This window comes from Danaus plexippus, chromosome 10 (assembly GCF_018135715.1).
Source record: "Danaus plexippus chromosome 10, MEX_DaPlex, whole genome shotgun sequence".
Taxonomy (NCBI): Eukaryota; Metazoa; Arthropoda; class Insecta; order Lepidoptera; family Nymphalidae; genus Danaus; species Danaus plexippus.
The window spans coordinates 4,623,583-4,644,643 of NC_083543.1; the positions used below are offsets into that span (position 1 = coordinate 4,623,583).

At 30.9% G+C, this 21,061-nt stretch overlaps 4 protein-coding genes across 6 annotated transcripts; 3 read left to right on the forward strand and 1 right to left on the reverse strand.

The window, feature by feature from the left end:
- The first annotated feature begins 2,752 nt into the window (after positions 1-2,752).
- On the forward strand, positions 2,753-4,999 carry LOC116766826 (NAD-dependent protein deacylase-like). The gene is made up of 4 exons (XM_032656945.2): positions 2,753-3,324; positions 3,395-3,589; positions 3,697-3,856; positions 4,040-4,999. The coding sequence occupies exons 1-4, from the start codon at positions 3,010-3,012 to the stop codon at positions 4,243-4,245; spliced, it is 876 nt and encodes a 291-aa protein (XP_032512836.2). The 5' UTR covers positions 2,753-3,009; the 3' UTR covers positions 4,246-4,999.
- LOC116766824 (ATP-dependent DNA helicase DDX11) lies at positions 4,302-8,575 on the reverse strand. Of its 3 annotated transcripts, none has more exons than XM_061521472.1 (14): positions 8,209-8,575; positions 8,003-8,123; positions 7,582-7,898; positions 7,336-7,502; positions 6,982-7,222; positions 6,428-6,695; positions 6,029-6,351; positions 5,776-5,961; positions 5,501-5,704; positions 5,207-5,395; positions 5,024-5,130; positions 4,787-4,947; positions 4,612-4,712; positions 4,302-4,460 (listed from the first exon to the last, which is right to left on the reverse strand). In XM_061521472.1, exons 1-14 carry the CDS (start codon positions 8,326-8,328, stop codon positions 4,365-4,367), a joined length of 2,601 nt encoding a protein of 866 aa, XP_061377456.1. In that variant the 5' UTR covers positions 8,329-8,575; the 3' UTR covers positions 4,302-4,364. The 3 variants fall into 3 exon arrangements, with proteins under 3 accessions (XP_061377456.1, XP_061377457.1, XP_061377458.1); XM_061521473.1 differs by having other exon boundaries at positions 5,776-5,955; positions 8,209-8,574; XM_061521474.1 differs by lacking the exon at positions 8,003-8,123 and having other exon boundaries at positions 8,209-8,311.
- Positions 8,576-8,934: 359 nt separating this feature from the next.
- LOC116766792 (dnaJ homolog subfamily A member 1) lies at positions 8,935-12,988 on the forward strand. Its single transcript, XM_032656895.2, has 8 exons — positions 8,935-9,106; positions 9,815-10,020; positions 10,292-10,539; positions 10,761-10,919; positions 11,045-11,200; positions 11,288-11,459; positions 11,546-11,673; positions 12,024-12,988. Exons 2-8 carry the CDS (start codon positions 9,822-9,824, stop codon positions 12,171-12,173), a joined length of 1,212 nt encoding a protein of 403 aa, XP_032512786.1. The 5' UTR covers positions 8,935-9,106; positions 9,815-9,821; the 3' UTR covers positions 12,174-12,988.
- Positions 12,989-14,047: 1,059 nt separating this feature from the next.
- Positions 14,048-20,646, forward strand: LOC116766806 (ATP-dependent RNA helicase DDX54). Its single transcript, XM_032656915.2, has 13 exons — positions 14,048-14,416; positions 14,501-14,680; positions 14,852-15,035; positions 15,128-15,474; positions 15,713-15,923; positions 16,202-16,320; positions 16,744-16,857; positions 18,188-18,379; positions 18,689-18,802; positions 18,881-19,008; positions 19,454-19,589; positions 20,037-20,181; positions 20,427-20,646. Exons 1-13 carry the CDS (start codon positions 14,216-14,218, stop codon positions 20,600-20,602), a joined length of 2,247 nt encoding a protein of 748 aa, XP_032512806.2. The 5' UTR covers positions 14,048-14,215; the 3' UTR covers positions 20,603-20,646.
- The last annotated feature ends 415 nt before the right edge of the window (positions 20,647-21,061 follow it).

Here is a 21,061-nt window from a genome sequence, read left to right on the forward strand (position 1 = left end):
TATAATGTTACAGTCATAATAGTATCTATTGTAACATTAATAATTAATGACACATAAACTTGTCCTCTATTTGCTGCGATTAACATACCATATATATTTGATTAAAATGTGTAAGTGGTATCAGATCGTTTTATTTATAATATAAAAATTAAATAAACTTGTGCACTTTTTGTTTTAAGTTATCTCTTTTTGTTTAAAATGTGGGTATCTATACTTCGTTACATCAAAATCACTTCATTTCAATTTACAGGTATATATATGTAGTATAAATAATGCAACCACAGTATCTACGAATAGGCGATATGAATCAAACAGGTATAATTTTCTTGAAATAAACTATGATTTGTATCCCTATCTTATTCAATACAATTGTCTGTTAAAAACTATTTAGTTTGAAGCAATTACGTTTCCTATAGAACAGCTTTCGTAGAACAATACTATTTTATTTTATTGTAGCTGAAATTAATAGTTCTTGGACACTTGTGTCTCAAAGACGTGATAATTGTAATAAATCCAATTCTGCCTATTAGCAAACTACTTTTCACCCAAACCGAATCATTAAGAATATGATTTATTGACGAAAAACGTTGACACTGTCGGTGTTTATGTAAAATGAGATTTGTACTAAGCCTGCTGGTCCAATTATCGTAATTCGCAATCTCGTTCCGTGGAAAGGTTAAAGGTTTCGGAGGAAATTATGAGTAGGTATTAATTTTAAAAAACAAGGCAGTGTATGGTAAAATAATATTATGTTAAATAAACATGATTCGTTTTATTGTCTTTGTTTTTGATACCATATTTGTGAACATAGTGTTAGTGTTACATTTAAATTAGAAATATTTGGAACATAAATATAAACATAATTTTTTTATTATAATTCACTGTATTTATTATACTTACAATAAAGTTTTTTTAGCTTACAAATGAAATTGTGTTACAAAAAAAAATATCCTTTAATTTATTTTACCAGTTGTAGAAATAGCTGCCGCATTCATTATTTTTTTGCATCCTCAAAAGTAAACAGTAAATCTAGTCATTGTGAAAAACCGTTTTTGGTATTTCCTTTGATAATTTTCGCATTTTGTCATTTTGACATTTTATTTATTGATTTTGAGAGTGAAATCTACATTGTCGTCTGATAATGTCTGTCAATTCAGGGTTATTTTATGTAAACGGCCAAATACAATAATTAGTAGATGACATTACATCGTATTTTTTTTAATAAAAGATTTCCTACAATTTTTTAATATAAAACAGCTCAAATCATAAATAACCATTTTTGTTTTCGAAGTTTAACTCCGACGCGTGCCACATTTTAAATTAAATTTTCATCTCTTAGTGAAGCGATGATAATCAAATTCCACATAGCGCTTTAATCGAGATAACTCTGTTACAACTTACAAGAGTCGTGTGTTACAAGTGACAACGAATAATACGTGTGATCTAATTTTTGTGTGTTTTTTTTCATTTTCGTCGCTATTGATACTATCAATGAATGTAAAAAATAACCAAATAAAAAAAAATTAAGTTTCATAGCAAAAACACTCCCCATGGCACTAAAAAACAGTGTGTTAATAATTCTTATTAAGATATTTTATGTATCGAATACAAATAAATAATTACCTAAAAACTATCCAATTGGTAGTTAATACTTGCAACAAACCAAATATAAGTGTATTTCAAGTAATATCATATTATCGTAGAATAAATAAGTTACATACTTACCTACATATTACATAAAATCAAAACTCTCCGTATTTACTCAACTGTATGTATATAAAAATCAATAAATAAAATTTACTTACAATTACTGCAAGTAAAAGTTTAACACAATTAGTTATCAAAAAAAATTCTGAAATAATACTACAAATTTACAAGTTGCTGTTGAAGGTGTAATGTTTACTATCTTGACGGACTGAAATAAAAAGACCTCGTTAGTTGCAGTGAGCGTTTACGAGCTTTTGCACTTAAGTACACCTACTCAAACATACATTAGTAGATACTATTTTCGTGTGATAAACTTTCACAGATGTTTGTCATTTAGATGTATTTTAATAATGGTCAATATACAGTGAGATTGTTCAACAAATGTCTAGACTATTTATTTTCTACAAGTTTATTTTAAACTGTTCTAAGAACTAATTTTATTTAAGCGAGACGTTACCAAAGTAGGTACTCCTTGAAGTATTAAACTTATTTTATGATGCCAGCTGTATTCCTTTTTGGTGATAAGATGTTTTATATATATCTTTTAAATAATATGTAATTTATTTTTGTTCTATAAAAAAAAATCCATTAATTAAACATATTTTTTTGTAAAATTGTTAGTATAGGACGTTCTTCATTCGTTTTAATATATATTCTGATAACATAAAGAAACTTAATATTCTTTCAAATCTCAATCTGTCTTTCAAACGTCAATGTTGTCACTACTTACTTCTATAAATTGTACTAAATTAATTATTTCCCAATAACTAAACACATTCTTTAATATTGTCTTGAACATAAAATAGGATGTGGAACAATAATCTGCAGGTGTAGGAGCTCAGTCCAAAATATATTAATGCTTAAAGGAATGATTATTTAATTCATATTAAAATCAATGGTACCTGAAAAACATAAGAATTTTCTATCTGAGACTGATGATAGCAATATTTATAATCTAAAACAAAAATATGTATTGGGCACTTTCCAAATCGTCAAAAACCTATTCATTGTAGCTAACTTTTTTTACGTTATGCCCTGATAGCCCTGAATTTTTTTATGCTATGGCTTCGCCCCGAAATTGATAAATATTTCGCCAATAGCACTTCAGCTAGCTTAATTGAATATTTTAGATAGGTAGACACTGGACACGGGACAGTAGACACTGCGTCAAGTTATGACATTGACACAGAGTTGTGTAAATATTTATTACTAATTTAAAGCTTGCACTTTTATTATATTCAACATAAAATGTAAAAGAATAATCAATTTTTGTAAAGCGCTTGAAGTTTTAAGGTTTTGATTATGAGCAGTATTTTATCCAGAGCAATTCATCGCATACAAGACAAAAATTGGCAAATAAAAATGACTTTACGCCAGTCCAGTGACATGAGAAAGTTTAAAGAATGTCTAAAGACGGCTAAGGAGATCGTTATTCTATCGGGAGCCGGTATTAGTGCAGAATCGGGAATACCTACTTTCAGAGGTGCAGGCGGCTACTGGAGGAAATATCAAGCAGCTTCATTGGCTTCACCAGAAGCATTTCGAAATAATCCTAGTTTGGTCTGGGAATTCTATCATTACAGACGGGAAGTTGCTGCGAAAGCGGAACCGAATGCCGTAAATTCTTTATAATAACATTCATGCAATTTTACAAAATAAAAAATGATTAACAATTTTATATTTACAGGGACATAAGGCTGTAGCAAACTTTGAAGCCAAAACTTCTTCATCAAAGAAAGTAACTGTGATAACGCAAAACGTAGACGGGTTGCATGCTAGAGCTGGGACAAAAAGTTTAATCGAACTCCACGGAAATTTATTTAAAACTCGCTGCACAAAGTGTAAAGAAGTTTTAGTCAATACCGACACACCTATATGGGAGGTTACTATATCTTTAATATCCTTAATATATTTTATTTATTTATACATATTCACAGTATTGTTTAATTCTCAATAACTGAAATCAAGAGTCACAATCTGTATTTACAGGCTTTAGCTAATAGAGGTGCCCCCGATTCAACTGTTGTTGGTTCTGATATACCAATTAAATCATTACCACATTGCAAAAAAGGTACATGTGGTGGGTTACTGAGACCACATATTGTCTGGTTCGGTGAAAGTCTAGACCCAGATGTTTTAAACAAAGCAGGTGATTGTTTTTGTGTGCTGTTAATATAATATTTGCTAAATTCCCAATTAAGTTGATATAAACAATATTTTATAGTTAAAACACAGTCAGACTATTTTAAATATAAATAAGTTATCATGTTAGAAAATAATATAAATTAAAAATGAGTAGAAGAAATAATTGTTAATATTATACTTTTTTCAGAAGCGGCAATGTCAACCTGTGATATTTGTTTGGTAGTTGGTACATCTTCAGTTGTTTATCCCGCTGCAATGTTTGCGCCTCAAGCAGCTCAGAGAGGGGCGATAGTGGCTGAATTTAATTTAGAACCCACTCCCACTACATCTGAGTTTCATTACTACTTTGAAGGTCCATGTGGAAAAACTCTGCCTGTAGCACTTAATATATAAGCGAAATATTGTTGAAAATTAAAATTTGTATAAATGTATTAATAAAAATAGACGAATATAAGAAATTAATTTATTATCACATAACAATAAAGCGTGTTTTTATATGCAATAGAAATGTATCATTTGTTATCATTATTTTTCTTCTTGTGTCTAGCAAAGAACTTCGCTATACTGCCCATTGCTTGTCCGAATACGCAATTCGAAATTAAAGATTTCTGAAAATAAATTTTGAATTATGCCAACCTTTCAACTGATATCTGTTAAGAATACAAGTGGTGTAACGTTTTTACGGATTATAAGCATTTGTTGTTGAACTTCATACTAAAAAAAAAAATTTTTTGTGTATTATGAAAAAGTTTTGTTTACCTGAACAAAGGATGGCAATGCTGATATTGTTTGGGATCTAGAATACCGTTCATCCACTAAAATGACACAGGCGTAATCATTTGCATGTCTAACGGCTCTGCCTAAAATTTATTATATTTTTTTTTTATTGAAATCAACACGATAAATCATTCTTAAAATATACACTTATCATTACCAATGCACTGATTCACTGCTTTCATACAAAGGTTTTCATAATATATGCTTCCTGAACCAGGAGTAGATTTATTCAAATACTTCATCTTCTCTTGAAGCTCCAAGGATTTTATATTTGGATACGGCATTCCAATTACCAACACACATCGACCTAATTCATCGCTGACAACATAAAAAAATACACCATTTAGATACAAAAATAAAAAAAAAGTATTTTGTTTCCATACAATAAATATACCTGAAATTTAATCCCTCACTTAATTTCCCTCCAACTACACTCAACATGAGCGCGCCGTTGATATCGCCTACTTTACTTTTAACAGCTGCAGAATATTTTTGTAACACCTACATATAAATTAAAACCGATATGATACTAAATATTTAATAAAAAAATATATATGTACATGAAATATTAATTAACCTGTTCAACTTCCGAGGCTGACTTAGGCTCCCTAAATATAATCTTCTTTTTGCTTACAGATTCTAACACACCCGTGCTCTTTAAATGTTCATACAAAGTTTGTTCAAATGAATAAGATGGCAAAAAACATACGACGCCGTCAGGCACGACATTACAAAGATTTCTCAAAATGCGACCGACTTCATTTAGCTGAAAAGTAAAACATTACTGATATTATATCTAATAATAACGGATTTATATATAGATATCAAATTAAAAAAAAATTTAGAACTATAGAACGTGATTATTACTTACCAACTCAAATGAGGATCGGTTTTCATATGAGAAATTTAAATTAAGCTTAGATGGACCCTTTGAAAGACATATTCCTAACACATTATCAGCAGGCACAACATGTCCGCACTTTACAACATTCACTCTATCCAATTGTGTTTTATCAGAAGCAAGAAGTTCTTGGAATTCACTTATAGGCTCCATTGTACCACCCGCTAAAATTACCTTAAAATAATATTTTGATTTAAATCTTTTATCTATATGTAAAGTACATAGAAAATATTTATATATCTTACTGATCGACACTGGCTAACTACATCCGCAAAATGTTCAGCGGGATTTAATAGTAGATATTTCAGAAGGCCGGAATCACTCTGTGTTAAGACCCGACCGTTTTCACTGCGATCACAAAGCCTCTCTAAGAAATCTAATACTGCATACAAACTACTGCCCGCAGATATCTCAGTCGGTGGGACCTGAAACTTATTAGGTAATTAATATTCAGTTACATTGGCATGAAATATTTATTTTTATATAAATATATATTACCTCTAAATTTTTATTTCCATTATTTTTAGGAACGTCTAAAGGAACACATTTCAAACTATCATTTTGTGTTCTCTTTTTAGATATGTTGCTTAAAAAATCCTTAAAGGAACCTTTTTTATTGGTATCCTTTTTATGTTCTTCCGCTAGAGCTTGTTGACTGTACCTCATAGAAAAACCATGCAATTTCGGTGCCAATCTAACATTTCTACAAAACTCAACAAGAGGGTGTAAATGAAGGTGATCGATTTCAGCCTCTATGACAAAATCTTCTAATGTATATATTTTTGAACCATCTTTGTCATTTAATTTTGGACATACCATACCTAAAACAATTAAAACACTTAAATTAATTACATGTAATTAAAAAATAAGCCTTACAGATAAAAATAATATAAATACCTATAAGTTTTCCGACAACAAAATTAATTTGATTCAGCTGTAACAAATTCTTACTGCTCAATAATGATCTGTATTTATTGATGTAAAACTCCAAGAAGGTTTTAACACATGATAATTGTTTATGTGAAACTGGTGCTGAATGTGCATTTTCCAAAGCCGCTGATAGCCCATGAGCTTCGTCCATTATCAATATATTATTTTGTAATTTTATTGATACACCCGTTCTGGCGCCATGACTTACAATACCCGCATGACTGATCAAAGCAACCTGAAATATTATACAAGAATATCAAATTATGTTTCCATATTGTTATAAATATTTTCAAACTTTGTTGTTGTCCAGAACTTTTGTCCATATTATTTTATACATCAACCAAGTTATCAATTGTGGAAGAAAACTTACACAGAATTTGTAGTGCTTTTAAATAATAACATGTTGCTTGGAGATATTGCTATTATTTTGTTACAAATGTGTTTCGAAATAAAATTCTACATATTTAATTAAAATCTGAACAGTATTTTGATTAAATTTTTTTTTAGGTGAAGTAACTGACCTCTGCATCTTCTAAAGCCATTCTTGAAGCATAATAAGGGCATGCTTTCATTTGTTTTCCACTTTTCACAATTTCTTCCATATCCATAACTTCAACAAGCAATTTTTCCTTTAATTTTTTTATATTATTCTGATTGTAGTATGGACATGCCGAACAGGCCTTGGTCTTACTTTTCTTCACAACTTTGCCCTCTTCGTCTTTGGCTGTGGATTTAGTTTTAGATTTTTGCATTTCTAAACACCTAAAGTTTTATGTTTTATTAATAGTAAAATTTATAATTATACAGATGATCAGATATGCATTAGTAACAGAATATTTGAAACTGTAAGAATAAAATTTTTAAGTAAGACTGACCTTTCATTAATGAGACTAACATTTTTCAATCTATTCACTTCAGAGTTTATACAATAATGTTGTCGAGATGCGAGTGTTACTACTTTTGTACCCTTATTAAAAATAGTCCTTTTAATTTCACCAATAAATTGGGATAGCTGACTATGTGTCCTACTGCTTATGTAAATCTTAAAAGAAAACATTCAACATTAGTTTCAACAACATATTACACTGAGCTTCATAAATATTAAATAACATTGCATTAACCTTTGTAAAACTGTCTTCTACATCTTCCAAAGGCGACTCATCATCAGAATCATCTTTGTTATTTTCAATTTCCACAATCAAATCATCATCAACCACATTCTCTGTCTCATCTGTTGCCTCAGACTTTTCATCTTTATTCTGCTTTATGAAAAAGCTATCAATTTTACTACTATGTAGATTTTGTTTTGCAACTTTGTTTTTCAATTCCTGAAACTCCTCCTGCATTTTTTTTATTTTGGAGAGTTTGTTCTGTAATTTTAACAGTAACTGGTTTTTCTGTATTTTATTATATTCGTCTTGAAGCCAATCATCAGAACCTAAATTGAGAAAACAGTTATTTATAAACAAGAATGATATGAAAATAATATTTATAAATCCATTAAAATATCACTGTTATAATGTTATTGTTTGTAATACAAACCCGCAGTATTTGCTATTTGATACTTAAGATCATCTATATTTTTAATTAAATCATCTTCAATTTTTTTGTTTGTATCTCTAAGCCACTGCAGAGATCCACAACAAATGCTTAATGATTTACCCTGGTTGAATATAAATTATTACTCAGTATAATATAATTACTAATTTTATATCTCAAGCTAAACTTTTATTACATTTAATACTAACCGTTCCTGTTGGACTTTCGAATATTCCAAGTTTTTTGTTCTCAATTGTCGAATATAGGTCGGTCATAAATTTTACTTGAATATCGTAAGGTTCAAAAGGGAAAGAAAAATGTGAATTCATTTTAATTTTTAATATAATAAACTTGGTATTAATAGTACAAGATTCGATTAAATAAAATGATAGATTTTGTACACATAATCAACACCTGTATTTTAAAAATTTTTTGGAGGTTTATTCTTTATTAAGATAATATTATTTAATTAATTTTTATTCAAGGTATTACTTTTATTATAGTTTTTATTCGTTTTAGGTGATTTACAGTTTAATCCACAGATATATTCACTTTTGCCGCCTATTAACAACTTCAAAATTCAGATGTCATAGATATAATCGGACCCTATGTTACACTATACACTGAACAATTTGAAAAAGAAATATTTTGAAAAGTATTAAAAGGATATTTTTCTCAAATGTAACGTTTTCTTTAATTATTGTATTTTTTTTAATTATTTATAATAAATTATTAATATTTTCAAAACAGATTGTAAAATATTAAAACAAATAATTAACAATTTAATATTTTTCTTTTTTTAACTTATCATATAATTTTGTTGATCAAATTATCCCGCAGTTATTCAAATTAAATGTTAGAATTAAAATGAACTAGTTTTTGTAAATCGGAACGTTTCGTATAGAATTTTCTCGAATGTGCACGTTTTTGATCGACATAAAACGAGCAGAGAACGTTCTTTGCCTACATTACATAGAATTTTAAACGCCTGTGTATACTCGTGAATAGAGCTTGTGTCTTTGCTAGGTGTACTCAATCGCAATATCGGTGTTTCTGGAATTTGCTTACTCATAGTTAGCAATTTGTAAATTATCGTTTTTAAATAAGGTAAGTAAATAATCTATCATTAAATATACAACTACAGTTTTTTTTTCTATTAAGTTCATAATTCCAAAATGTCTTAAATTATGGTATCTATTATTTTTTGGCATCTTCGCAATCATCGGAAAGTTTAATTTGTATGCAGTTTTTAATATGAATGGTTTGTTTATTAAAGTTTCTTCAGATTAAATTTAAGTATTTGCTTAATTTAATTATTTTGTAGTATGAATTACGATAGTCAACAACTAACCATTATCGATTACGTTACCATAGATTCTAACCACACTTGCGCATGTTTTACTTTTTTTGACATAATTCATATCAGTAGGCTCTTTTTCCCTAGGTTCAATAAGTATTTAATATTACTTTCATTATAAAATTAAATATTTTTATAAGTATACCGTTGCAATAAACAAACCATGTTACATCGCATTCCCTAGTAGTTAATCAAACTATTGAGTATTGGTTTTTTTATGCTTTTCTGTTCCACTAGGGAATTTTATAAAATGTAAAGTTTTTATATCAAAGTCCAGAGATTTTTTTTATTATTTTAATCGCCATTAGGTGCTTTATTATTAGTGAAACATTCATTAAAGTTTTTATAACTTCCACAAGCCATTTGTACCTTTTTTTAGATAAGATTAAAATACATAGTTTACATTTTTATTGCTATCTAAAATTTGCTTTAGTTTGTTAATATAAGTATTTGTTAAGGTTAAAAATGGTGAAAGAAACAACCTACTATGACATATTGGGTGTCAAACCCACCTGTACGACGGATGAGTTGAAGAAGGCATACAGAAAACTTGCACTTAAGTATCATCCTGATAAGAATCCTAATGAAGGAGAGCGCTTTAAACAAATCTCACAGGCTTATGAAGTACTTTCTAATCCAGACAAAAGAAGAATATATGATCAAGGTATATGATTGCATGTTTTAAATATACACACACAACTGTTGTTTTAAATATAGGTATTTAAGTTTAGTATCAAATTGTGTATGCATTTTGTTATAATATTTACCTTTCCCTGCATGAATATCTTCTTTTGGAGTAGTCATTCATTCAGGGTCGGAAATATTAATTATTATAAAAGTGATTTTATTATTATAATGTAAATCTATTAATGTTTATTTCTTATAAAGAGTGTTCTTGTGTATAGGGCTTAATTATAAACTGTTATTTTGTTCAGGTGGTGAACAGGCTTTGAAAGAAGGTGGTGGTGGAGGCAGTGGCTTCTCATCACCGATGGACTTGTTTGATATGTTCTTTGGCAGTGGATACAGTGGAGGAAGACGACGCGGTCGCGAAAGGAAAGGCAAAGATGTCATTCATCAACTATCTGTCACGCTGGAAGAGCTTTACAAAGGGGCTGTTCGTAAGCTAGCCTTACAGAAGAATGTCATCTGTGAGAAATGTGAAGGTCGTGGAGGGAAGAAGGTTGGAATTAAATATATCTTCATTTTATAGTAAAAATCTTTTTTGCATATAAACTGTCTTAGAATAATATGGTGGAGTTTGTATGAGATATGAATTTTTCTGAATCTTAATAGAGTTGTACATCACCCTAGATTCAAGAAAAATTTCTCAATTCTCTATAAATCAATATATTTTCTTGTTTTATTAGAGTCACTTAAAGTATTGTGAATTTATTGTGACAGGGTGCAGTGTTAGTATGCCCGACATGCCGAGGTACAGGAATGCAGGTTCAGATCCAACAACTGGGACCGGGAATGATCCAACAAATCCAAACAGTCTGCTCTGAATGCAGAGGTCAACGTGAAATCATAGATCCTAAAGATCGTTGCAAAGTTTGCCAGGTAAATATATATAGATGTATAGAATAACGTTTGTCCGAACAATTATAGCATACATATTTAAGTGTGTTCGTATAAAATAGAGAAATTTTTTATGTGATATAAAACACAATGTTTTTTGAACTTAGGGTCGTAAGACAGTACGAGATCGTAAAATCATTGAAGTGCATATAGACAAGGGTATGACAGACGGACAGAAGATTATGTTTAGCGGTGAGGGTGACCAGGAACCAGAGTTGGAGCCGGGTGATCTTATTATAGTATTAGATGAGAAGGAACATGAGGTAATGTCCATAATATATAGTAAATACATATAATATGTATTGTTATTTAACATATTGTATATATTATTTACTAATATTTATTTTCAGGTTTTCAAACGTACTGGTAATGACCTCATTATAAGAATTAATATAGAATTGGTAGAGGCTCTGTGTGGGTTCCAGAAGGTAATAAGAACTTTAGATGATAGAGATATTGTGATAACTGTGTTACCGGGAGAAGTGACAAAGCATGGTGAAGTGAAGTGTGTTTTGAATGAAGGTAAACTGATCAGAAATAATAATGGATGCCATATGCATAAAATTAATACCCTTATGATATTTATTATAAATTAATTAAAATTTTAGGTATGCCCATGTACAAAAATCCATTTGAAAAAGGCCAGCTGATTATGCAGTTCTTGGTTAATTTCCCCAATCGCATTCCTCCTGAAGTCATTCCAGCATTGGAGAACTGCCTACCACCTAGACCTATGGTATGATATCTTGGATTTAAAAATTTCTAACATCATCAATTATGAGAAAAAAAAATTATATTACTGTACAAACTCACATATGTATGACATATTAACTATTACCTAGAATGGTTAGAACTTATTGGCAGACATAAATCACTCATGACCAATATATACCATGAAATGTCATGGAACTAATTTTTTTCTAATATACTAAATTTATATATTAAGATCAGGAGAAGTTTAGTTTTTAAAGGCGCTAACTCATTTTACAATATCCCATATGCTTTGATTTTAAATAAAACAGTTTTTATAAGCTAAATAAGATCTCTTGTACAATAAAAGATTAAATGAATATTTTTCCCATAAAGGTGGAGATTCCAGAGTTAGCGGAAGAATGTCAGCTCATGGATCTAGATCCGGAACAGGAGTCTCGCCGTCGACGAGCCCACCAGGGTAATGCATATGAAGAGGACGATGACCATTCGGGCGTCAATAGAGTGCAATGTGCTACTGGCTGAATCTCATACAATACTTAATCACCTTACTTCTACGCTATAAACATATTGGACAGTAATAGCACTATGATCACACACATTTCAATCTTATACTAAGTAAATAGAAATCTGATTTGTAGCTATTTCATAGCTGTTTCATGACTTGCTTGTTAGTATCATCACTGGTTTTGATGTATTATTTTCTGCATTTGTAAGATTTTATTTATACCTTTTTCAAATCATCGTCTATTAACTGGGTCATTTTAACATAGTGTATAAATATATAGTGTCAGTAGCACCATCTAGTGATATATTGTGAAATAATACGGTTAAAAATTCTTAATGTTCAACAATACTGCTGAATATAGTGTTCTGTCTTTCTGGTAGGTCTCAACTGTTAATAAGTTGTAGCAAAAATGGAATTTAATATTTCTGTGATTTGATATCTTCTAAAAAACATTTAGTATTAATAGCCTCATATTATATAAAACTATTTTTTACAAAGCAACTTGTTTGTTTGACATTTTTATTTTAATACCCTGTCTGGTATATTTCATAAATTGTCTTTGGAACATAAAAATGTGAAATATAAATAAGTTATTTGTTTAAAATAGATAAAGTATGAACTTCTAGACTAGACTTTGAAATGTAACTGGCTGTTTCTAAATAAATTAGTGTAAAACTGAATATACATACTTGTTGGAAGCTATTCAGGAAAATGCTTATGGCGAGTTTCATGGTTTTAATTGAAGCAACATGTTTGGGTGTGTATGAAATCCTAAAAATAGTTAAAAGCTTAAAATTGTGGTAATTACGTAAATAAAAAAAATCTTCTCGAATTTGTGTTTATTGCCTTGCCCTTGTTACACCACCTGGTACTTAAAGTAGCTCAAAAGTTTTCTATATAGTTTTATAATATATGGTAACATACCGTGAAAGTGTGTCGATACTAAATATAGCTATGCTATGTATAATAAAGATGATTTACATAATGCTTAAAGTTATAATGAAACATCCTAGTAATTTTCTTTGCCAAAGTTAAAGTAATATGAGACATGTTTAAAATTTAAACAGTACCTATTTATTTATTTATTTTTCAGGAACGAATACATTGTATATACAACAATAACACATTTTTAAAGTACCATCTTAAACTCGTTTGAATTTTACTGTGCACCAGTGCCTTCGTATGACTGACAACTTAATCTACTTACTATTATATAAACTACAATTACCTTGAACTAAACTATTACTTAACTACAAATAACAAAAGGAACAAAAAAAATAGTATAAAAATATTACTAATTTACTAATACAATATCAACAAATTTTACTTGAATCTTTCTTGTTACATTTTTTATAATTGTTAATGTGGGTGTGCATTAAAAATATATGATGACATTACTTAACAAGGTGTATGAATGTGTAAAGTAAAGGGTACACAGGTTGTTTCATTACGTTATTTTATACAAGATTACACTTATAAAAGGAAACTTAAATCACAAATTACAGTCGACAAACCGCTATTTAACGATTTTACTATTACCTTTTTAATTTAGATAATGTATCAATGTGATTTATATTTAACCTATTTTTTGTTTTTCTACTAATTGAAGCAAGCGAAATACAGAATAACATGTTTTTACTTTTTTAAAGTAAAATGTTCAGATTAAAATACATTTTCTTATAATTTGTTCATTTAAAATTTATACTATTGATAGAAGGGATTAGAGAAATTACTATGACCTGATATAATGATTTCTAAATTATATGTCGAGTATAATATATAACTTCGAATACCAGCAGAATAGTGCCAATACCCAGGTTGTTGATGATTCAAAACTAAAATATTACGAAGTTGGATGACATCTGAAAGCTTAGTTATAATTAAGTCAATGTCAGAAATACGTCATAACAATCGGAATTCTATATTAGTTTTAGCACGTGTTTCTTTCTCGAAGTTTGTGATGTGATCGAAGAAAATATGAATGTGAACTAATATATTAACTATTTCTGTTGAATTAAAGATATGTAATAAAAAAAAGAACTTATTAAACCAATTTACAATGCATGGTCCCAAAGAAGCGGGGAGTGAACTCCCCGGTTTTGAAATCCCTGATGTTGAAGATAAATCAAAGAACAATTCAGCATCACAGAAAAAGCAAAAGAAAGGATCGGGAGGTTTTCAATCAATGGGATTTAATTTTCCGATTCTCAAAGGAATTACAAAAAGAGGTTATAAACAACCTACACCAATTCAGAGAAAAGTATAAAATTAGAATTGTATTTTAAAAATGCTTTTTACATTCATATTTCTTTAAAATTTTAAAAATCTATCTAACTGATTACAGACGATACCTATAGCACTGGACAACAAGGATGTTGTTGCTATGGCCCGTACAGGATCTGGTAAAACAGCTTGTTTTGTTTTACCTATCTTAGAGAAACTTATGTCACCTGGCAACAAACCATTACATGGGAAAAATTTGCGGGCCCTGATATTATCCCCTACAAGAGAGTTAGCTCTACAGGTAGGTTACATAAATTTAACATTTCTTATCTGTTCATGGTAAAACCATGCATTTCATGCAATTTTACCTCTCAACGTTAGTTATGCTTAGCCTTTTATTATTAAAATTTTACATTATATATAGTACATTTATTTTATTTGTTGGTATACAGATATTTATTAATTATTTCAGACATTGAGATTCGTCCGTGAGTTAGGAAAGTTTACAGGATTAACTTCGGCTGCCATTCTTGGTGGAGAATCTATTGAACAACAGTTTGGTGTTATGTCTGGCTCCGCTCCTGACATTGTAGTGGCGACACCAGGCCGATTCTTACATATATGTATCGAAATGAGTCTTAAATTAGACAATATAAGTAGGTTTTTTAAGTACTTGTTTAATTTTTTAGTTTATTTGAGATAAAAACAATTATGATATAAATATTAACTTTGTTTGAAACACTTTTAGAGATTGTGGTATTTGATGAAGCTGATAGACTTTTCGAACTTGGTTTCGGTGAGCAGTTACAAGAAATTGTTGCCCGTTTGCCATCCAGCCGTCAAACATTATTATTCTCGGCAACTTTGCCTAAAATGTTGGTGGAATTTGCTCGTGCTGGTTTAAGCGATCCAGTTTTAATTAGATTGGATGTTGATTGGAAGCTGCCATCTACTCTCTGGCTGGGTTGGATATATGTGAGATCGGAATTAAAGACTGCAGCATTATTACTATTACTAGATAGAGTTTTGACACCTACTACACCTCAAGCAGTAGTGTTTGCTGCAACTAAACATCATGTGGAATATTTACACTTGGTAAGAATCAAATCAAAATAGACTTCATTCGAAAAGGCAATTTTCAAACATGCATTGTAATAGTCATAAGATTGGAAACATCCGGAAATAATTAGACATGTTTTCATTTGCAGCAATACATAAACTTTATAATGTACAATATTGAATGGGCAATCTTATACATATTTGTGTTATAATTGTCAAAACAAATATGAATTTCTTTGAAAATACAATTAATTGGTAATGTTTTTTATTTCAGATCCTCAATAAAGCTGGTATATCATCAACTTACGCTTACTCCGGGCTTGATCCATCGGCACGTAAGATAGCCCTTGGGAAGTTTACAAACAAAAAATGTTCAGTGCTTTTAGTTACTGATGTGGCCGCCAGAGGTCTCGATCTACCATCATTGGATACTGTCATTAACTACAACTTTCCCGCCAAACCAAAACTCTTTGTACATAGAGTTGGTGAGTCAAACAATTTTTTTTTATGTTTGGAATAGTATTAAAAATATCAAATGTTGCAAAGGTTTGGTATATCTGATTCTCTTAATATGTGTGTGTGTGTGTATGTGTAATATTACACCCAACACTGACATATGCTAATATTGGTAATTGTATTTGTTACTTGATCATACAAAAATTAGCATACTGGAATGCAAGTTAGTTTTAAATGGGAAAATATAATTTCTCAGCCGGCCGTCTATGACACAGTCTGTATTATTTTAAATCATTTTATTTTCAAGGTCGCAGTGCTCGAGCCGGTCGTTCTGGTCGTGCGTTGTCGCTGGTGTGTGCGGAGGACGTCGCTCATTTACTCGACCTTCATTTATTCCTCAACGCCACTTTAATAGAACCCTCGCAGGTAGTTTTATATTTTTAAATATTAACTCGCGATAGAATTTACTTTGAAATTATGAATAAATATTCCATCATCATCATCATCAGCCTATTGGAGCCCACTGCTGAGCAAAGGCTTCTTCTCACATGAAGAAGGTTAGAGTATTAATCACCACGCTTGCTCAAGACGGTTTGGCGATTTCAATCTTATAATTTGTAATTATAAGACCAGGTTTCCTCACGATGTTTTTCTTCACCGTCCGTCAGTTGCGTCTAAATACTCTTAGAAAGTACATATCACTTGGAAAAGATCACATTGGTACTTGCCAGCTTTCGAACCCGCGCCCTCGTGTGAGAGGCGGGCCTTTAACCTTCAGGCCACCACGACTTCGAATAAATAAATATTAATTGAAGTTGAATGAATGTTCCTCTGTATTGTCATCTCCAGGTGAATGAATGCGGCACATCGTGTCCCAGCGGCGTGTGGGGCGTTGTGCCGCCCGCGGCGCTTGAGATGCGACATCAAGACGTGCTCGCCTGGGAGAGAAACTACTCAGAGATTGTATGAATATATCTGTCTAATAGTTCCCACTATACAATACATATATACATAAGTATGTTAGGTATTAACTGACGTAGCGACTTACTTTACGTAATATTATTCGATTCAATTTTTTACTTACACAGTGTGTACGTATTACACATATGTAATGTTTGGAAACCGGCTTAAATAGCCGCTTAGAAAATAGAAATTAATATTCTGGACGTTACTGCGGCAGCGCCATCTTGTGACGGGTGGACGAAAATTTCAGTTATACGTTTGCTAGAATATTCCTGTTGTAATGTTTGAAAGGAATGTAGGAATATAAACGAGAATGTGTTGGAATATTCAAGTAATAGGATTTTTGTATTTAAATGAAACTAACTAACTAAACTTTTCGGATTATTAAGCGTGTTTTATTATTTTAAAAAACTATACACTCCCGACGTTTCGGTTACTTCGCAGCAACCGTGATCACGGGCAGACGAGATGTCAACGTCTGTCAGTTCTTGTTATTATGTTGTTGTATTTATTACGCTCAAGGATCGAAAACGCTAAGTTAGCGGAAAACCAGCTCACGACGAGTTGTGGCCACGCTAAAACATCCATATCGTGAAATTCGTGTTATGACTCTAATTATAACGCACACATCGCGTTGGGGCAACCACAGAATAACCAAATAGTGATATACGTGTCGTGGCTGAGATGCTGTTCGGTCTAACGCGTTGTGACAATGAACTGCTATAATATACTACTACCCATACCTAGTACAATATATATTTTTATCATTTCCTTTATTAACTTTAATATATTTTTTATTATATGAGGAGCGTTGAAACATATCATTCCGTTTAGCAAACGCATTGTTTTACAAACGAGATACAAGAGATACAAGCGATACTGGGATGTTAAAATAAAGTAAATATTTGTATTTTATAAATTGCTAGTGGAAACCTAGCTCATAACAATATATATTGTCTCCATATAAATTTTAAATAAACTAATCTCGTATATTTTTGAAAAAATATGTAACCTATTTTGACACGATATTAAGCCGTAAGTATAATAATTTGATGGAACACTTTAAACTTTTTTTTAATTTTTGAAGGTATTCACAAAAAAAAAAAATGGGATATATTTTACGACAATGATTTATATCATATAACTTGTGTAATGACGTTATAATAAGAAGAACTAATTATTTCTTAACTCATTTAAACCGAAACTGCATTTTTTAAATATTAGTGTATTTATTTGTAATAATTAATTTGAATTGTATGCACTTCAATATATTTTCGATTTGTACTGATTTGTTATATATATATATATATTATTGTTGACGATGTTTCAGGAAGAGGCGAGTCGAATATGCGGCCGCGGTTGGCAGCAGTACTTAAAGTGGAGGGAGGCTGCCTCGGCTGAAGCCAACAAGAGGTCAAAGGTCACTCCGCGACCGACTCTACCGCACCCCTTCCTTGTAGATGAAAACGATCAAACAACCATAGCCCTCGTCGAGCAAATCAAGAACTACACGCCCAAAGGAGTAAGAATATAATATGACAAGAGATAAATCTCTAGAAATAAATAAGTACTAAAGAACTTATTTTTAGACTTAAAAAAAAAATACGTGGTTACATATAGAATTTCTTAAATAATAAATTAACATAACATTCTAAATATTCGGCCTTAATAAAATTATATGTTTTTGTATTTATAACGGTAGATAATTTTTTATATGTATTGGTAATATAAAAATATTTCCACTTCCTTATACCTGACAGTATAGTGTATACAATAATAGTTTGATATAATTTTGATACGCGGTTTGATATTAACTTTACATTATTTAAAGACGATACTCGAATTGGCGGGCAAGAACGACTCACCAATGTACCTCGCTATGAAAGCCAAAAGACGCGTTCACGGCAAAATGGTGCAGAAGACGAGGGAAAATAAAAATAACGCTGTAAGTGTGTTAAAGTAGACATTTTATTATAATTAAAGTTCTGTGATTTAGGTGAATAATCATTAAATATGTTTTTAGGACGACGGCTTATTACAAGATGTGACAAATCAAGAAGCAAAGGACAAAGGAAAGAAAAATAAGAAAGCTGTCCAACGAGATGAGAATTATATACCTCACTTTGCCAGCGATCAACACACGGAAGCAGGGTATGTATAGAACATTGGGAATACGTCCATCACACATAATGTAATGAAAATTAAAATATAGTATTTTATGATAATACCACAAACTATTCTTGGTATTTTTCTGTATTTTCTATGAAAAACATGAACAAAGTTTACATGGGAAATGAACCCACCAAACTTTAGACACACTTCGCTACGTCACTTGCTTGTATCTGTCACTACAAGAAGCGTGAAGATAGAATTATTTTTGTGTTAGTAAATATAGCTTAGAAAAATATTTATTTCTAGTCTAGTAACAATGTGTTCTTATTTTTATTTATAGTCAAATATGTTATAGTTTTTTTGTTTAATAATTGTTATTGAAAAATATTAACTGATGTTCAATCAAAAACATTAGCACCTGGCTTGAACATTTTTAAGTTTTAATAGTAATTAATATGTATATATAATATTACTAATATTCCAGTATGGCGGTTAACTTTGCCGCTGGCGCGTCGAGCGCGGAACTGGAAATGAGAGGCGACTGTGATGCGACGGTGCGGCAACATCGCGCGCAGCTGAAGTGGGACAGAAAGAGAAAGAAGATGGTGCACGTCGACCCTGTGAGTACGACCAGCTGGCAACGCCGCATACACAGTACTCATTATACTTGGATTGATGCAATAGATGGCAGTTTAAGTTTTAATTTCGGCTGAATACTCTAATATCTATAGTGTGCATTGACAATATAATTAGTCTCTAGTAGATCTGTCAGATGTCACATACCTAAGTAGTAAATGTGTAACGATTTATGAAGGAAAATTTGAATAAATATGGGTATAGGAGTTTATTATATCTGGAAAAAGGATGTCTTATTATCTTTTTTTTTCATATTATTTTATTTTTAATCGATATTTGTAATCGGAATCACGAAATAATAATGTGCTGAACTTTGCGATTACTCGGTGGTTATTGCGATAGTTTTATTAAAAATTTCAACGAATGTCTTTTTATTTGTATATAATATTTAGAGTCAATGGTGTATTATTTTTCATTCGTCTGTTCCTTAGGACGGCGGTCGTAAGATGATTCGTACCGAGAGCGGCGGCCGTGTGCCGGCCTCCTACAAGAGTGGACGATACGACGCTTGGCGGAAACGGAACGAGCCCGACACGATCGACAACGAACAACCGATAACCAATGGGCCTAAACCTGGTAAATTATATCGACATACGCGTAATTATATTATTAACTTATTTTGCTACCCGTAATTCAATTTATTATAGTTTAATTTATTTTTATAGTTATGCGCAATTCAAATTGATATATAAAGTTTAGAAAGAGCGATGGAACTTAGTGAAATGTAATTTCAGATAATATTTAAATTGTGAAAAGGCAGAGTAAAGGATTATGATAGTATTAAGGCGAAGACAGTTTGTATAAATAATATTTAATTTCAGTGTCCGAGTTCCGACCGCGCTGGGTGAAACACAATGAGAGAGTGGCGAAGAAAAAGGCAGAGGCGTCGTCTAAAGAGTTCCGTGACAAACAACAGATAGTCAAGGAACGGTTAAGAAAAGAAAAAATAAAGCAGAAACTGAAACACAAAATGAAGACTAAAAAGAAAAAGAAATAAAATGCGCATTGCTGTTTAATAAAACCTTCGTCTAGATTAAAGGAGTTTGAATTTTATTATTAATTTTAGATATAAATAAAAATTAAACAGATATGTCAAATCGCTTTGAAAGTCAGTTTTGGTTCGTTTATGTTAAAACGATAATTGTCTTGTGAGTGTGACTGCAAGGATTTAATTATGTGGTTCGAAATTATTCCGGGTTTCGCCATAATATACGCCGGTGTCGCGGCGCCCGCGTACGGCCTGTGGTGGTTGCACTATTTTACTATAGGCAACGTGAGTACTAAATAAATATACGAGAATCTTACAAATATAATGGAAACATGAATTTTAATGAGATGTATCATAAACTTATCTAAACCGATTATCTGCGGTTGCTATGTATTTACAACTTTTTCATGCTTTATTAGCATTACAAACGATCCTTACACGAAAGATGGCAGCGTCGAGCGTATCAAA

Excerpts from the sequence above, each read along its gene's own strand:
- LOC116766826 (XM_032656945.2), top strand. The coding sequence starts at position 3,010 with ATGAGCAGTATTTTATCCAGAGCAATTCATCGCATACAAGACAAAAAT. Across the intron at positions 3,325-3,394 it reads CGAAAGCGGAACCGAATGCC|GGACATAAGGCTGTAGCAAA; the intron begins GTAAATTCTTTA and ends TTATATTTACAG. Across the intron at positions 3,590-3,696 it reads CCGACACACCTATATGGGAG|GCTTTAGCTAATAGAGGTGC; the intron begins GTTACTATATCT and ends CTGTATTTACAG.
- LOC116766806 (XM_032656915.2), top strand. The coding sequence starts at position 14,216 with ATGCATGGTCCCAAAGAAGCGGGGAGTGAACTCCCCGGTTTTGAAATC. Across the intron at positions 16,321-16,743 it reads CTTTAATAGAACCCTCGCAG|GTGAATGAATGCGGCACATC; the intron begins GTAGTTTTATAT and ends TGTCATCTCCAG. Across the intron at positions 18,380-18,688 it reads AGAACTACACGCCCAAAGGA|ACGATACTCGAATTGGCGGG; the intron begins GTAAGAATATAA and ends CATTATTTAAAG.
- LOC116766792 (XM_032656895.2), top strand. The coding sequence starts at position 9,822 with ATGGTGAAAGAAACAACCTACTATGACATATTGGGTGTCAAACCCACC. Across the intron at positions 11,201-11,287 it reads TAGATGAGAAGGAACATGAG|GTTTTCAAACGTACTGGTAA; the intron begins GTAATGTCCATA and ends ATTTATTTTCAG. Across the intron at positions 11,460-11,545 it reads GAAGTGTGTTTTGAATGAAG|GTATGCCCATGTACAAAAAT; the intron begins GTAAACTGATCA and ends TTAAAATTTTAG.
- LOC116766824 (XM_061521472.1), bottom strand. The coding sequence starts at position 8,328 with ATGAATTCACATTTTTCTTTCCCTTTTGAACCTTACGATATTCAAGTA. Across the intron at positions 7,503-7,581 it reads TAGAAGACAGTTTTACAAAG|ATTTACATAAGCAGTAGGAC; the intron begins GTTAATGCAATG and ends TTTTCTTTTAAG. Across the intron at positions 4,461-4,611 it reads CATTGCCATCCTTTGTTCAG|AAATCTTTAATTTCGAATTG; the intron begins GTAAACAAAACT and ends ATTTATTTTCAG.